Below are 13,820 nucleotides of genomic sequence, written 5' to 3'. Positions count from 1 at the left end.
GGCTGTATCTAGGCTAACGGCTAACATGCTAACTATTATTTCTATGTCACTAGTCACTTGAAACAAATTTAGGACGATAGAAGACGGGTTGAAATAAACCTAAATTTCCCTTTAATGTTAAATGTTAAATCTAAATATTAAATCTAAATCTAAATGTTAAATCTAAATGTTAAATCTAAATATTAAATCTAAATCTAAATGCTAAATCTAAATCTAAATGTTAAATCTGAAGGCTAAATCTAAATCTAAATGCTAAATCTAAATCTGAATGTTAAATGTTATATCTAAATGTTCGGGGTGAAACTAAATATTTAGCTAATATGCAAATCCACACTGCTGGTCACCGGAAGTACCAAAATAAAAGCTGTCCACTGTCCGTCACCTTCTGCACGCTCCTTGCTCGCTTGGCAACATGTCAGCATGTCTAGCGATGTGGTAGCTCTATGGCGGATACTGTCGCTGTCGCTGACGATGCACTGCTAAAATTCTGTATTGCCAGAACGGGCCTTCCGATGTGTATCACTCTAGAAGTGGGTGGGGGTGGGGGCAGGATAGTGCTGACCAAAGTGACATCAAAACATCTCGATCGCCTCCTCGTGGCTGCCTGTAGTACAGTTCATAAGTCCCACACCCTCCATAGAAGGGACATTAAAAACTCAAATAACACGTCAAATAAAATTTCTCCAAACATGATTTTTGTTATTTTACGTAGTTATTATCACGCTAATGTATGTTCAAGTGTTCATTTCCCCCAATAAGTTGGTTCGTTTTTTTATTCTATAAACACAGTCTGACCATCTCGAGCTTTTATTTTGGTACTTCCGGTGACCGGTAGTGTGGATTTGCATATGAGCTAAATATTTAGTTTCACCCCAAACATTTAGATTTAACATTTAGATTAAGATTTAGCATTTAGATTTAACATTTAGATTTAGATTAAGATTTAGCATTTAGATTTAACATTTAGATTTAGATTTAGATTTAGCATTTAGATTTAACATTTAGATTTAGTTTTAGATTTTATATTTAGATTTAGATTAAATATTTAGATTTAACATTTAACATTTAGGTGTAACATTTAATATTTAGATTTAACTATTTAATATATTTCTAAGTTCACAAATATTGCTGTAAATGTGGTAAAAGGTGATGTTAAAAAATTCACACCATTTTTTTTAAAACACTGTTTGAAGCTAAATGTGGCAAAATGTTGATGTTATTTTCAGTGTGAGTAACTTTACAAACGGCACCCCATATGTGGGAACATTTAAAACATATCTCTGGGTTTTGTCAATATCAGCCAAACGGTTACAGGGCAGAGTTGGAGGACTTAGGTCTGAGGACTGACTTGACTTGAGTCTGACTCAGGTCGCAAATTTGAGGACTTGGGACTTGCTTGACTAAGACTAATGAAAGACTCGACTTGACTTTGATTTGGTATTCATGACTTCAGACTTGGCTTTGACTTGAAGCAGATGACTTAAAAGGACTTGACTTTTTTGTTAAATATTTGCATTTTTGGAGATATTGAGAAGTTACATTTTGTTTTTAAAATATGATGACACATCATGAGCTTCACTGTATGCTTTTATTCAGTTCTCTCTGGGTGAAACATGTGAGTTAAGTTTTTAAAAAAGTATTCAGTACTGAACGTGCTTTGCACACACAGTCACACTGTCAGCTCTGGGCCATTATGCTCACACAGTCACTGTGAACGCTGGTACATGGGCTGCTAGCTTTCTATGCTCAGGCTCTCTTGTTGTTGGGTCCATGTCATTGGTTCGACAGCCCATTGGTTCGACATCACATTAGTCCGACTGTCCGCGGTGCTGAGCGGCTCGCGGCGGGCGTATGGTGCGCCGCGACCAGCTTGAGGCGGAGCAGGCTCACGGCTTATGTGTTTGTCACTTTCTTTTTCATTTTAACCCACACCATGATCTTTTCCTGACCCTAATCAAGTGTTTTTTGTGCCTAAACCTAACCAGACCTTAACCACAGGGCATCATGATGATTTCGGAACGGACTTCGGAACAATGAGTTTAATATGGTCGGAACAATGGGATGTCGAACTAATGGGCAGTTCCCTTCTTGTTTGTGCAAGGTTTTGGTACTGCCACAATGCGTAACGAGTGTTCCTGCTATCTGTGAGTGTGTATGTGCGCCTGCTGTGCACATCTGCACGCCATGAGATAGTTTCCCCAGTGACTTTTTTTTTTTAGCACTTTGAGATTTTTCATAAATGAAAAGTGCTTTATAATTTAAATTTACTATTATTATTATTTTTTTTTTTTTTTGGGCCTCCCGTTGCTGCTCGGCTCGAGTTTGGGCATTTTAACACTGCGTAATTATCTCACCTGCTCTCTCACAGCAACAGTTATGTTATGTGAGTGGAGTCTTTCTCCCTGACGAGAGAGCTTGGAGCAGGAGTAGTATTACTGTAGCAGTATTTAAATACTGAGAGATAGCATTACACTCGCCCAGAGCCCAAAGTGACTTGTGACTTACTTGACCTGAGCAATGACTTGACTCGACTTACTTGATTTACAGCAAGGACTCGACTTAGCACATGCTTATGACTTGAAGGTTATGACTTGAGACTTTTATATGACTTGCACGTGTGACTTACTGGTATAGGGTCCTGAGAGAAACCACATTTTATTTCAGCTGTGTTTATTTTAGTTGGAAAGAGAAATATATTTGAACTTAAACCTACAATTTTAGACAGACATACTTAACATAATGCATTGTCTAGTTGTTTGATACCAACAAAAATATGTTATGTTTTCAATAAATTGGATGATGCAGAAATGTACAATACTAAATACACAATTGGTTTTCAATATGGACAGAATAAGCCAGCAACATGTCTCAGCTTTTCAGAATATCAATGAAAGACACTCTTTATGCAAGATTACATTGTGCAACATGAGTTATTTTGAAAATTTGGGTTTATGTCCAAAATACATGGGACACAGTTGCAGTGTGGCACGTCTTCCACAGCTTGCCTGCAGCAGAGCGTATCCATTATAATCAGCTGAAGCTGGTAAACTGACCACAGAAGCTGTGCTTGCCTAGCCTTTTAAAGCCTCCTATAGACAGTGAGATTTTAGCAATCTTCTAAGTTAGTGCACTGTGCGACATGGATCTAATAAACTTGGATATGACATCAAGTTTGATTTATGCAGACTCTACAATGACAACGTCTTCTGAATCGCAGGCTATGACGTATGTCCATCAGTGTCAATACGCAAGAGCAAAACATCATCAGCATGTGTCATTCATCTACGCTGCTATAGTTGTAAGAGAAAAATGAAAACAAGTAGAAATTGCGCCCTTGCTATAGAGGCATTTATGTGTGTCAAAAACATGAAGAAAAGGAAGAGGAGAATGTGGATGCAGTCGTGGCTGGGGAAATATGGCCAACTTGGCATGTCAATTTTGCAATGAAGTGTATTTACTAGCATCTAATAGCATTTAGCATTCATGCTGATCAGTGCATCCTTTCGTGCTGCATTTCTATTGGGTGGTTAGTAGATATGAGTGGTATCAGCGGTCACACTGAAATTTCTGACATTGTGAGAATTTTATCTCAGGCTGTCTTTAATCGCAAGACCATGACAACGGCCATCCTTGAACCTCCCTCACTGTTCGACCTAGGACCAACGTTTTAGAGCCACGACAAAAGATATCTCCACGTTTCTTTCACGTTGGTCATCTTTCATCTAGGACAGATCAAAATCACACAGTGTATACTGGGCTTAAGACCATCCCTGATGATGTGAGCTCAATATTCAGTTTTGCTCTCTCTATCATTTTGGTCCCCCAGCTGCCCCAAACACTTTTCAGAAATGAAAATCTAATTGGGGCCAATCCGGGATCAGCACCGTAGTTGACAACCTAATCAGTTAATCAGGGACTGCACTGTAGTTGATGATGTAAAATGCAGGCCGCAGCTTGCAGAACAGTAACAGCGACTCCCCAAGCAACAAGTGCTAAGTCTAACGTCAGCAGGGTAAACACAGCAATAAGTGAAGTTATTGCAGAAATAATCAATAACAACAATTAAACAAGAACAAGAGTATGCACTCAAAGCAAAATAGGTTTTCGACGTTCTTCTGACTGGATTTGGCAAAAGTTTGATTTATCAACTGGCTCTGTTGGTGATGAAGATGTTCCCTGGTGTTTTGTTACATTGATTAGCTGAAGGAGTTTTGTCTGTTAAGGTGGGTATTCCTGACCACTAAAAGTCTTGAGTGTTGAGCTCATATCATCAGGATGGTTTTATCAGGCTAGCGCTCGCCCGTGCAGGCACTGTGCTGCTCAACGTTATTTTTACAGTCTGTTTTTTCTTTATGCATGGCTTTGCAGCCCTCTGACAGTTGCAAACTACGTAGAACTGACTCCCAGTGTCAGACACTGACCAAAAAGCTGTCCTTTCACGTCAGCATGATATGCCACCAGTCACTATTATTGTTTTTTTTATTATTGTATTACTGTGTCAGGGAGAAACAACAATGAAAGGTAAGGCAGCGGAAGTCTGAATAGGGCTGGTGGGAGGGATGGTGGATGGGTCCAACAACCACTGACTTTTATCCAGGAGGCTGGTGGTCACTTCCTGTATGATTGTTAGCCAAACCCTGTTCTTTTTGCCTAAACCCAACCACGTATGTGTGTTGGCAAAATGTAACCACATACGATTGCTGTTGAAGGAAAGAAATGTCAATTTCCAGTGTTGTACATAACCAATGTAGTGCTTTTATTTTAAAATAGATTGTATGCAAACTGTTCATTTCCTGTGAAAACACCGGTGTATATTAAAAAAAAACAATGCATGTAAAGCCCAATTCAGACCAAAGATTTGCAGTGAGGAGAGTTGAAACAGGCAGCTACTTGCAATGCACCGTTCTGCAAAGCTTTAAAAACAAAGACAACGAGAGGAGACAGTGTATCATCTCTATGCAAAAACTCTCTGTACTTCCGCTCTGATTTCCAGCTTTTCAGGCTGATTATAATCATAGTATAATTTGTATCTTCTTAAAATATGAATGAGGAAAGTGATAGTGAGATACAGTTGAATTTGAAGTAGTGATGAAACAGCAAAAAACATACAAAAGAGCACCAGATGGACTGTTTTCATCATCAATAAACCACAACAATATAAATAACCAGCTCCAATTAATCAGTCAATGAGAATGTGTGTGCTGGGGGCATAAGCACATAGAGCGTGCAGCAGCAGTGACCTACCGCCTGACACCGGCACACCATGAGGATGGAAACAGAGGGTTCGGCGGGGACGGAGCACCTGCCTTTAGCAAGTGAGCATGCTGTCTGTGATCGTTTTGACTTGACCAGCAGACTTTACTACATCAGTTGGCTTGAGTGAAGCTCAGACCGGCCAGTTCACACCACTGCAACTTTTCTCTGCAACGTTATAAAATGGTTTCATCTCGTCAAGAATCAGTGGTCTGAACTGGGCTTAACAGGCAGAACTTGACACGGCATCCCAGAACGTCAACAACCAACGCACCCAGGGTACCTTGCACATTGTACCTCTATGTGGAAACCCTATGACCAAACTTTGATATGTGACGAGGTTGGAGTGAGATTGTGTTTGCTGATGTTGCCACTTGAATCTGGTACAACCAATAGAGAAATACCATGAATCATCATAACATTCTGCTACTCCAGTTATTTGTTATTTGTACACGCTCAGAATACTTACTTAAGACATTGCTTGACCGAAAGATTTTTTTTTTTCATTTATCCATGTTCCTTTGTGTCATCCTTCAAAACCTTGCCTGGATCCATCTTATTTCTGACCCTCTATCAGGAAGGGACACTGCACTGGTCTTTCAGGGTGATCAGTCATGTCTGGCTTCTCTGCTAATGTGAATTCCTACAGATAATGAAGATGGATTTTGTTGTTGCATTTTTTCCAAGCTCATATTTTAGCTTGTGTCGTGTCTCTGTTGTAGACAGTGAAAGGAGGGATCTCTGAGACTCGCATTGAGAAGAGAATCGTCATCACTGGAGACACTGAAATTGATCACGACAAGGTAAGGAATGTAGAGGAAGAAGAAGATATATTTATTAACCCCAGAGGGAAAATGTATTGGGGGGATGTCAGGGCGGGGGGGCCCAGCAGATTGGGGGGGGGGGGGGGGGTCGAGTCGGGGGCTGTGAGGGTACCTCAGCAGTGCCCAGGAGGTGAACAGGCACCTTTCCAGCCACCAGTACACACTCTATATTTGGTCCGTATGGGGACTTGACATGGTGACTCTTTTGTTTCCCAACCCAGGTCCCTATGGACTGAGCTACTGCCGCCGTCCCATGTAAATGACTGATGAATGCTTTACTGTTCACACTAAATGATGTAATAATGTTGTTTTCATCAGCAGGAAGCAGGTGCTTTTATTGTGTGTTGCCTCTTTCACTGACACAGAGTTCTACTGTAATGCTCATATGTGAAGCTGAAATTCTTTGTAGGCTTAATTTGCCTCACAGAGCAATCATGTTCATTTATCAAGTAAATCAGTTCTGCATGCAAGTTTAATCGAACTCATTAATCGTGTTCTACTTAACAAGTCTGGATTATTGTCCTTCCTTCACTCAGGCTTTGGCTCAGGCCATTAAAGAGGCAAAAGAGCAGCACCCAGACATGTCTGTTACCAAAGTGGTTGTGCACCAGGAGACAGAGATCAGCCCAGAGTAAGACACAGTGATCATTTGGAAGGTGAGTGTCCACCCTGAACCCACCTTTACCCATCCTTGACCATGATTTTTCTGGACAGACTTTTGACACAACAAAAAATCATTTGCTGTTCATGCAGATAATGTCAAGATCATATTCCTAGGGTCCTAGCATAAAAAAACAGGTGACAAGGCCAAGAAAAGAAAAGAGCATTACTTAGAGAATCGTAAGTACAAAAAGCAAAACTTAAAGAGTAACTAAACCCTAAAACTATTTTTTTCAGCTGATAATCATTGTTTCTGGTTGTATAGTAGTGTTACTGACTGATCCTGCTCAAAATCTTGACAGTTTAGTGCAAACTGTTGAAAATCTACATTTTATTTTAAAAATGTGGTATGGAGTGCCCTCTATAACTTGAAACCTGGTTACTACATTTGAATTTACATTACATTACATTGGAGGCGAATGATTCTTTTTCGGGGCGAATGACGTCACTAACTGTCCACGCTTAAGCCTGCCCTCCTCCCTTTACTCCTCCTCCCCTTACTATAAAACCATTCTGTCCGCAGTTATCAAACTGATAGCGAGTAGGTTGGATCAGAGCAGAGAGAGGAGTAGAGCAGAGAGAATAGCTAGTAATTTGTCGAATTGTATTGTTAGCATAGTGTATTTTAGTGTAGGTTTACAGTTAGCAGTGTGTTTATAGTATTTAGGTTAGTTGGTCAAGGAGAGGCGCCGAGGCTCAGGAGTATATGTGCGGGGCGGCGAGGGAGGGATGCCCGTGTGACACAGTTAGGGGCGGTTTTCCAAGCCACCATCGGCACAAAGAAAATAAGTCTAAGTGTGGAGGAGAGGGACCGGGTAAAGAGGCCGACCTCCGGGGATGCCCTCTCCCCACTCCCCGCAGCGAGGGACTGCTCTCCAAGGTACCAGTGCTGGGCTGGGTGAAAATAAGCCAAAGTGTGGAGGAGAGGGACCGGGTAAAGAGGCCTGACCTCTGAGGAAGCCCTCTCTCCTCTCCCCGCAGTGAGGGACAATCTTCACTCCGCCCCCTTCCTCAGCCGCTCGCCTGCCCCCAACTCATACACCTAATACAGTACATGGGGTAATTTAGCATTCAGGGCTGAAAGAAGTCTTTTCATTTTAACCCAAACCATCATCTTTGTCCTAAAACTTCAGGGCTATCTGGCTTTAAGCCCTGGAGGCAAACTTCTCCCATCAGTCATAAACTATGGATGAACAACAAAATTAACAACACTGCTTCACTGGGAAAGTTTATTCCAGGTTGCTGGAAAGGAGGCTCCAGCTGACTGTCGAACCCAGGATTTAGGAGAAGCTATGCGGATTCCGTCCTGGTGGTGGAACAGTGGACCAGCTCTTTACCCTGGCAAGACTGCTGGAGGGGTTGTGGCAGTTTGCCCATCCAGTCCACATGTGCTTTGTGGGCTTGGAGAAGGCTTATGTCCACATCCCAAGGGGAGTTTTGTGGGGGGTACTATGGGAAGATGAGGTACCAAGGTTGCTACTATGAGCCATCCGGTCCTTGTATGACCAAAGGGGAAGGGGTCCAGATTGGTGACTTCAGAAGTGCATCTCTGCTCTTTGCAATTGATGTGGCTCTGTTGGTTTCATCACACCATGACCTCCAGCATGCACTGGGGCGGTTTGCAGCCAAGTGTGAACCAGTCAGTATGAGAGTCAGCACCTCCAGGTCTGGTTCTCTGCCAGAAAATGGTGGATTGCTCCCTTTGGGTTGGGAGTGAGTGACTGCAAGGGAGTTCAAGTATCTTGGGGTCTTGTTCAGGAGTGAGGGTAGGATGGAGCATGAGATGGATGGCTGGTTTGGTGCAGCATCTGCAGTGATGCGGGTGCTGTGCCAGACCATCATGGTGAAGAGAGAGCTGAGCCAGAAGACAAAGCTTTCGATTTACTAGTCCATCTATGTCCCATCCCTCACCTATGGTCATAAGCTATGGGTAATGACCAAAAGAATGAGGTCGCAGATACAAGCAGCTGAAATTAATTTTCTCAGAAGGGTGGCTGGGCTCAGCCTTAGAGATAGGGTAAAAAGCTCAGACATCCAGAGAGAGCTCAGAGTAGAGCCACTGCTCCTTTTGTCAAAAGGGGCTCAATTAAGGTGGTTCAGGCATCTGATAAGGATCCTCCTGAGCACCTCCCGTTAGAGGTGTTCTAGGCACATCCAACTGGTAGGAGGCCCCGAGGCAGACCCAGAACAAGCTGGGATTACAAATCTCATCTGGCCTGGGAACGCCTCAGGGTCCACCAGGAGGAGCTGGAAAACATTGCTGGGGAGAGGAACATCTGGCATACTTTGCTCAGCCTGCTGCCTCCATGACCTGGCTTTGGATAACAGATGAAAATAGATGGATGGATAAAATTCAATGCCATTTCAGTTTGTTTTCCTTTACATGAATAGATATGTCCATCACAAATTGTGGCAGAAAAATTTACCAGAATGAAAGAAATTAAGTTTTTGAGACTCAAAATTTCCTGGGGGAGGACCCGAGATCCCCCGATTTCATATTTGTCCCTTGCAATGTTTAAACAAAATAACACCCTGGCATCACTGTATGTATAAGTAAGCAAACAATGTTGCTGTATATGAATTAATATTTTAAACTAATAATTATGAGAGGGTTGTTATTATTCAGAAATGCTTTCAAAAATCCCAATGATATAGTACATCGTGGAGACATGAAATTTTCACCAATAATTGGAAGTGAAATTTTTTGTGAATGTCAAATTTACTTGAAATTCAACATATATTTCCAGCTTTTTGTGGTCTACAAAAAAACCTAAGAACTATTAAGGTCTGCCTAACTAGATTCTCCACCATTTTGAATTTTTGCAAAACACATTTTTGACATTTTCTTTTAAGTGGTAGGTCCAATTTTACCAAAGTTTCTGTGAATTATCATTGGATGACACTTATCAAAAGTTATCAAAAGCTATTCAAAGCTTGCCGATATCTCATTGCCTTTTTTATGATATTGACCAATGAACTTTAGAGGGGGCGTGGCTTAGCACATAAATAGACCTTACTCCTTGACCCATGAGCCAAACATCACAAAACTTGTAGGAAATGTCCACGAGTAAAAATACCTGTCATTTAGACCTACCACTAGGGAGCGCTACAAATGCAAAAAGTTTCTATCTCATAATCAGCTACAGATATTTGTACGAAATTTGATTTGCATCATCACAAAACTTGGAAGCAATATCTAAAGAGTTGCCAGGAACATCCTGAAAGTTGCATTAAAATTGACAACTTGGGGGTGCCACAAATATAAAAAAAATAGGCGACAATACATTAAGTGGGCCACTTCAAAAAATGACTGAACCCAAATGAAAGGAGGCTGGAGCACTCGATAAAATTGCAGAGCTTTTAATAAGGTGCAAACAGACTGACGTTTCGACGCTACTGCGTCTTCTTCAGAGTCAAACAGGTATTGATAGAACAATGGCAGTTAAATACACACATCCTGAAACCCAAATGGTCTCTCATTGGTAAATGAGGATGAGGGGAAATTAACCAATCCTGTTGAGGCACTCATCAAAAAGAGGGTGTAAAGAATCAGCAATCCAAAACAGAAAACACTCCCACTAAGAATGATGAAGATGAGAAAAAAAATAAATAAAATAAATTAACATAATAATAATAATAATAATAATAATTTATATTATTTAATATTTATATATATATATATATATATATATGTATAATATATATATATATTTAAAAAAAACGCCCTCTTAAAGCGATGTGGAGATATTGTCAACAAACTCCTCAGAAGAGAAGCTTATTGGATTTACACACTGAACACTGTTGAACCGCATGGACTGAATGAAGAATTGAATTTTTCATGTTTTCTGTAAAACATCGGGTTACATCTTTAGGTGGTTTGTAATTTTATTTTATTATTATTAGTATTCATTTATTTTATTTATTATTATTATTATATTATTTTTATTATTATTATTATTATTATTTTATTTATTTATATATATATTTATTTTTATATATATACATATATATATGTTATTATTATTATTATTATTATTATTTTAATTTTTTTTTTTTTTTTCTCATCTTCATCATTCTTAGTGGGAGTGTTTTCTGTTTTGGATTGCTGATTCTTTACACCGTCTTTTTGATGAGTGCCTCAACAGGATTGGTTAATTTCCCCTCATCCTCATTTACCAATGAGAGACCATTTGGGTTTCAGGATGTGTGTATTTAACTGCCATTGTTCTATCAATACCTGTTTGACTCTGAAGAAGACGCAGTAGCGTCGAAACGTCAGTCTGTTTGCACCTTATTAAAAGCTCTGCAATTTTATCGAGTGCTCCAGCCTCCTTTCATTTGGGTTCAGTCATTTTTTGAAGTGGCCCACTTGATGTATTGTCTACTATTTTGTCCTGTGCTGTGAGCACCGATCCAGTTTTATTTTTGGCTGAAGCGCAAGAGTGCCTTTCTTTGATAAAAAAATAGGCGTGAGATAGTAGAAATCAGACTATAAATCAGAAATTGATTGTCCAATCATTACAAAACTAGCAGGGTATGTTAAATAATAATGATGACCCACGTGTGCTAAATTATTTTGAAATCGGTCAATAGGGAGCTCCACAAGTGGTGATACTGGTGTGATTCTTTTAATGGGTTGTTTGTATTAGTGCTGTGAAAATATCCATCATACTAAATTTACTGTGTGAACAACAGCACATGCTATTCCACTGCTGCTTAGGTTTTTTACCTAGCCTCTATTTGTGTGTTGACCACATCCCCAGCAACTATTTGAGACTCACAATTAGGTAAATACCTGATTTTATTTTAGAAATAACTGCGACCATCCTTATCATCATTTACAGTACAGTTCAGTTTAGTACTGATGCACATACTTGAGAGGTGGTGGGATTAGTAGTGCCATCTTAGATGGATAGGTAAGTAGGAAAGATCAAAGGTTGGGGTTGAATTGCATTGGGGTTTGTCTTAAAATCCATTAAAATGTCTTTCTCTTCTTTCTTTTCTCTGTTCATCTCTCCATCTCTCTTTCCCTCAATCTATCAATTCTTCGCCTACACCTAAGACCTCTTAACCCCCCAACCCCCCAACCCCCCACCCCACCCCACCATTGTGTCTCCATTACACCATTTTACAGCAACACCCCCAGCCATCACACTCAACTGACATGAACCACGAGACCACATCAGAGGGAACAAGCTTCAATGAACTTAAACCTCCATCACTGGGGCTTTGGCCTGAAGGAGACGGAGTTGTCAGAAACTTCCCAAGAACCCTCCCCGTATTCCCCACAATCCCCTCTCACTTAAGATCAACTGCTGGACTGATGAGAAAAAAAAAACAAAAACCTTTTTTAAAGAGAAAAAAGAAAATCAAGTACAGTATTTATGGATTTATTCCTCTCCAATTTGTCTGGAGGGTTGAAGAAAATTTCAAGGGCATTTGGTCTTTTAATCTGGAGATTACTGGTATTTTATTTTTCTACAGCTTTTCTTACCATCAGAATTGGTTATCAATAACTTGGAGGTCAAGTGTTTTTTAACAGTATGTTCCAAACAGCATTAACAAAGGGATTGTGGGTGATTTTTCCTGGGATTGTATACGTTATGACTTGATGGTCCCTCTCAAATTTTGGTGTAAGTTTGTTGTCATTTCTTGTACAGTGAATATTTTATTTTCCCTCTCAATGTGAAAAAAAAATATTTTTTCAATTCATGTATAAAAAAAAAAGATTGATTTTATCAAACCACTGAGGCAATTACTCCTCTCACCTTATTTAAAGTTGTGACTTAATGATTTGTTGGGTGATCTTTCCATCTTTTGATTGTTTTAGTTGTTCTTGTTGTTCTTGTTGTTGTAGTGCTTGTGTCACTAGAACAGGGCTTTATCAGGACCAAGGAAAGAGACAGTAATTTACTGAAATGACCTTTATTTTATTTATTCCCACCTCTGTCTTATTTTTATGTGTTTATGTTTTAGATCCCCTCTGCACAGTTTGTCAGTTAGTTATTTCTACTGAGCATGACAATAGCACCCACAGTACTTCTGTATACGTTTCACATTTTGACTTTTCTACCAAATGGGCAGTGTGTACTCATCCAGAGAGAGGGAACTCAAATGAAAGTGATCACAAACAAGTGTATCGTCTGCCTAATTGCTATTGAAGCAGTTGAAAAGTGAAGACAAGCATAGGATGATAATTGCCTCATTAAACTGCAGAAGCTTTATTGGCATCTTGCTCCATCCAAGCATTTACATTCATGCTTGTTATTTGATTATTACCTGACCAAGGTAATACTCCAATTTTTGCAACTGTCACACCAACACAGTAACAGCGGTTTTCCTTTTTCTTGTTTGCTTTTGAAAATTTGGGGTCGTAGTTGTCATTTTTCAGAGTCCTAGGAACTGAACTCAGGATTAAGCTCAGAAGTCAAAGTTAACACTCAGACACTTGCTGTCAGTGTGATTGTCATGAGTTAAAACCTTTTGGCTGCTGTTTATTCGACACGATCTTGCTACGACGTTGTCATATATTGATGTTTGGTCATGGACTTTCCAAGGTGAGATATGACATGCAAGGTACCCTGGGTGCATTGGTTGGTAACGTTCTGGGATGCCGTGTCAAGTTCTGTTTCTTATATGCATTGTCTGTTTTCAAAATACAGTTCTGTTTTCACAGGAAATGTACAGTTTGCGTACAGTCTCTTTCAAAATAAACACACTACGTCTGTACCACAAACTGACTTTTTTCTCCTTCAACAGCACAGACACACATGTGATTGGGTTAGGCAACAAAAGCATGTGGTTGGGTTAAGGAAAAAAGAATGAGGTTTGGCTTTACAATCTTAAGGGAAGCAAACACCTGCCTCCCGGGTAAATGTCAGTGGTTGTTGGACCCCTCCTGCCCACCCCTTTCAGACTTCCGCCGCCTTAACTTTAATTGTTGTCTCGCCGCGTTTTCCCCTGATGCAGCTGGGTGCTGTTAAACAATAACGGCAGCTGGCGGTGTATCACGCCAAAATGAAAGGACGGCTTTTTTTGTCAGTGTCTGACGCCGGAAGACACTTACCAAGCACTTGAGTGAGA

General features: G+C 40.2%; 1 protein-coding gene across 3 annotated transcripts in view; it reads left to right on the top strand.

Moving 5' to 3' along the window:
* Positions 1-13,473, top strand: part of epb41a (erythrocyte membrane protein band 4.1a) — a 294,679-nt gene extending 281,206 nt beyond the window's left edge. For all 3 annotated transcript variants that reach the window (XM_050033972.1, XM_050033971.1, XM_050033970.1), the window contains 3 exons: positions 5,976-6,056; positions 6,614-6,733; positions 11,800-13,473. In XM_050033972.1, coding sequence (XP_049889929.1) covers positions 5,976-6,056; positions 6,614-6,712 — 180 coding nt within the window. In that variant the 3' untranslated portion in view covers positions 6,713-6,733; positions 11,800-13,473. The remainder of the gene's footprint in view (positions 1-5,975; positions 6,057-6,613; positions 6,734-11,799) is intronic.
* Positions 13,474-13,820: the final 347 nt, after the last annotated feature.

The sequence above is a fragment of the Epinephelus moara genome, chromosome 22, assembly GCF_006386435.1.
Source record: "Epinephelus moara isolate mb chromosome 22, YSFRI_EMoa_1.0, whole genome shotgun sequence".
Classification (NCBI taxonomy): Eukaryota; Metazoa; Chordata; class Actinopteri; order Perciformes; family Serranidae; genus Epinephelus; species Epinephelus moara.
Note: the sequence above shows the minus strand (reverse complement) of the source record. Positions and strands in the feature narration are given on the sequence as shown.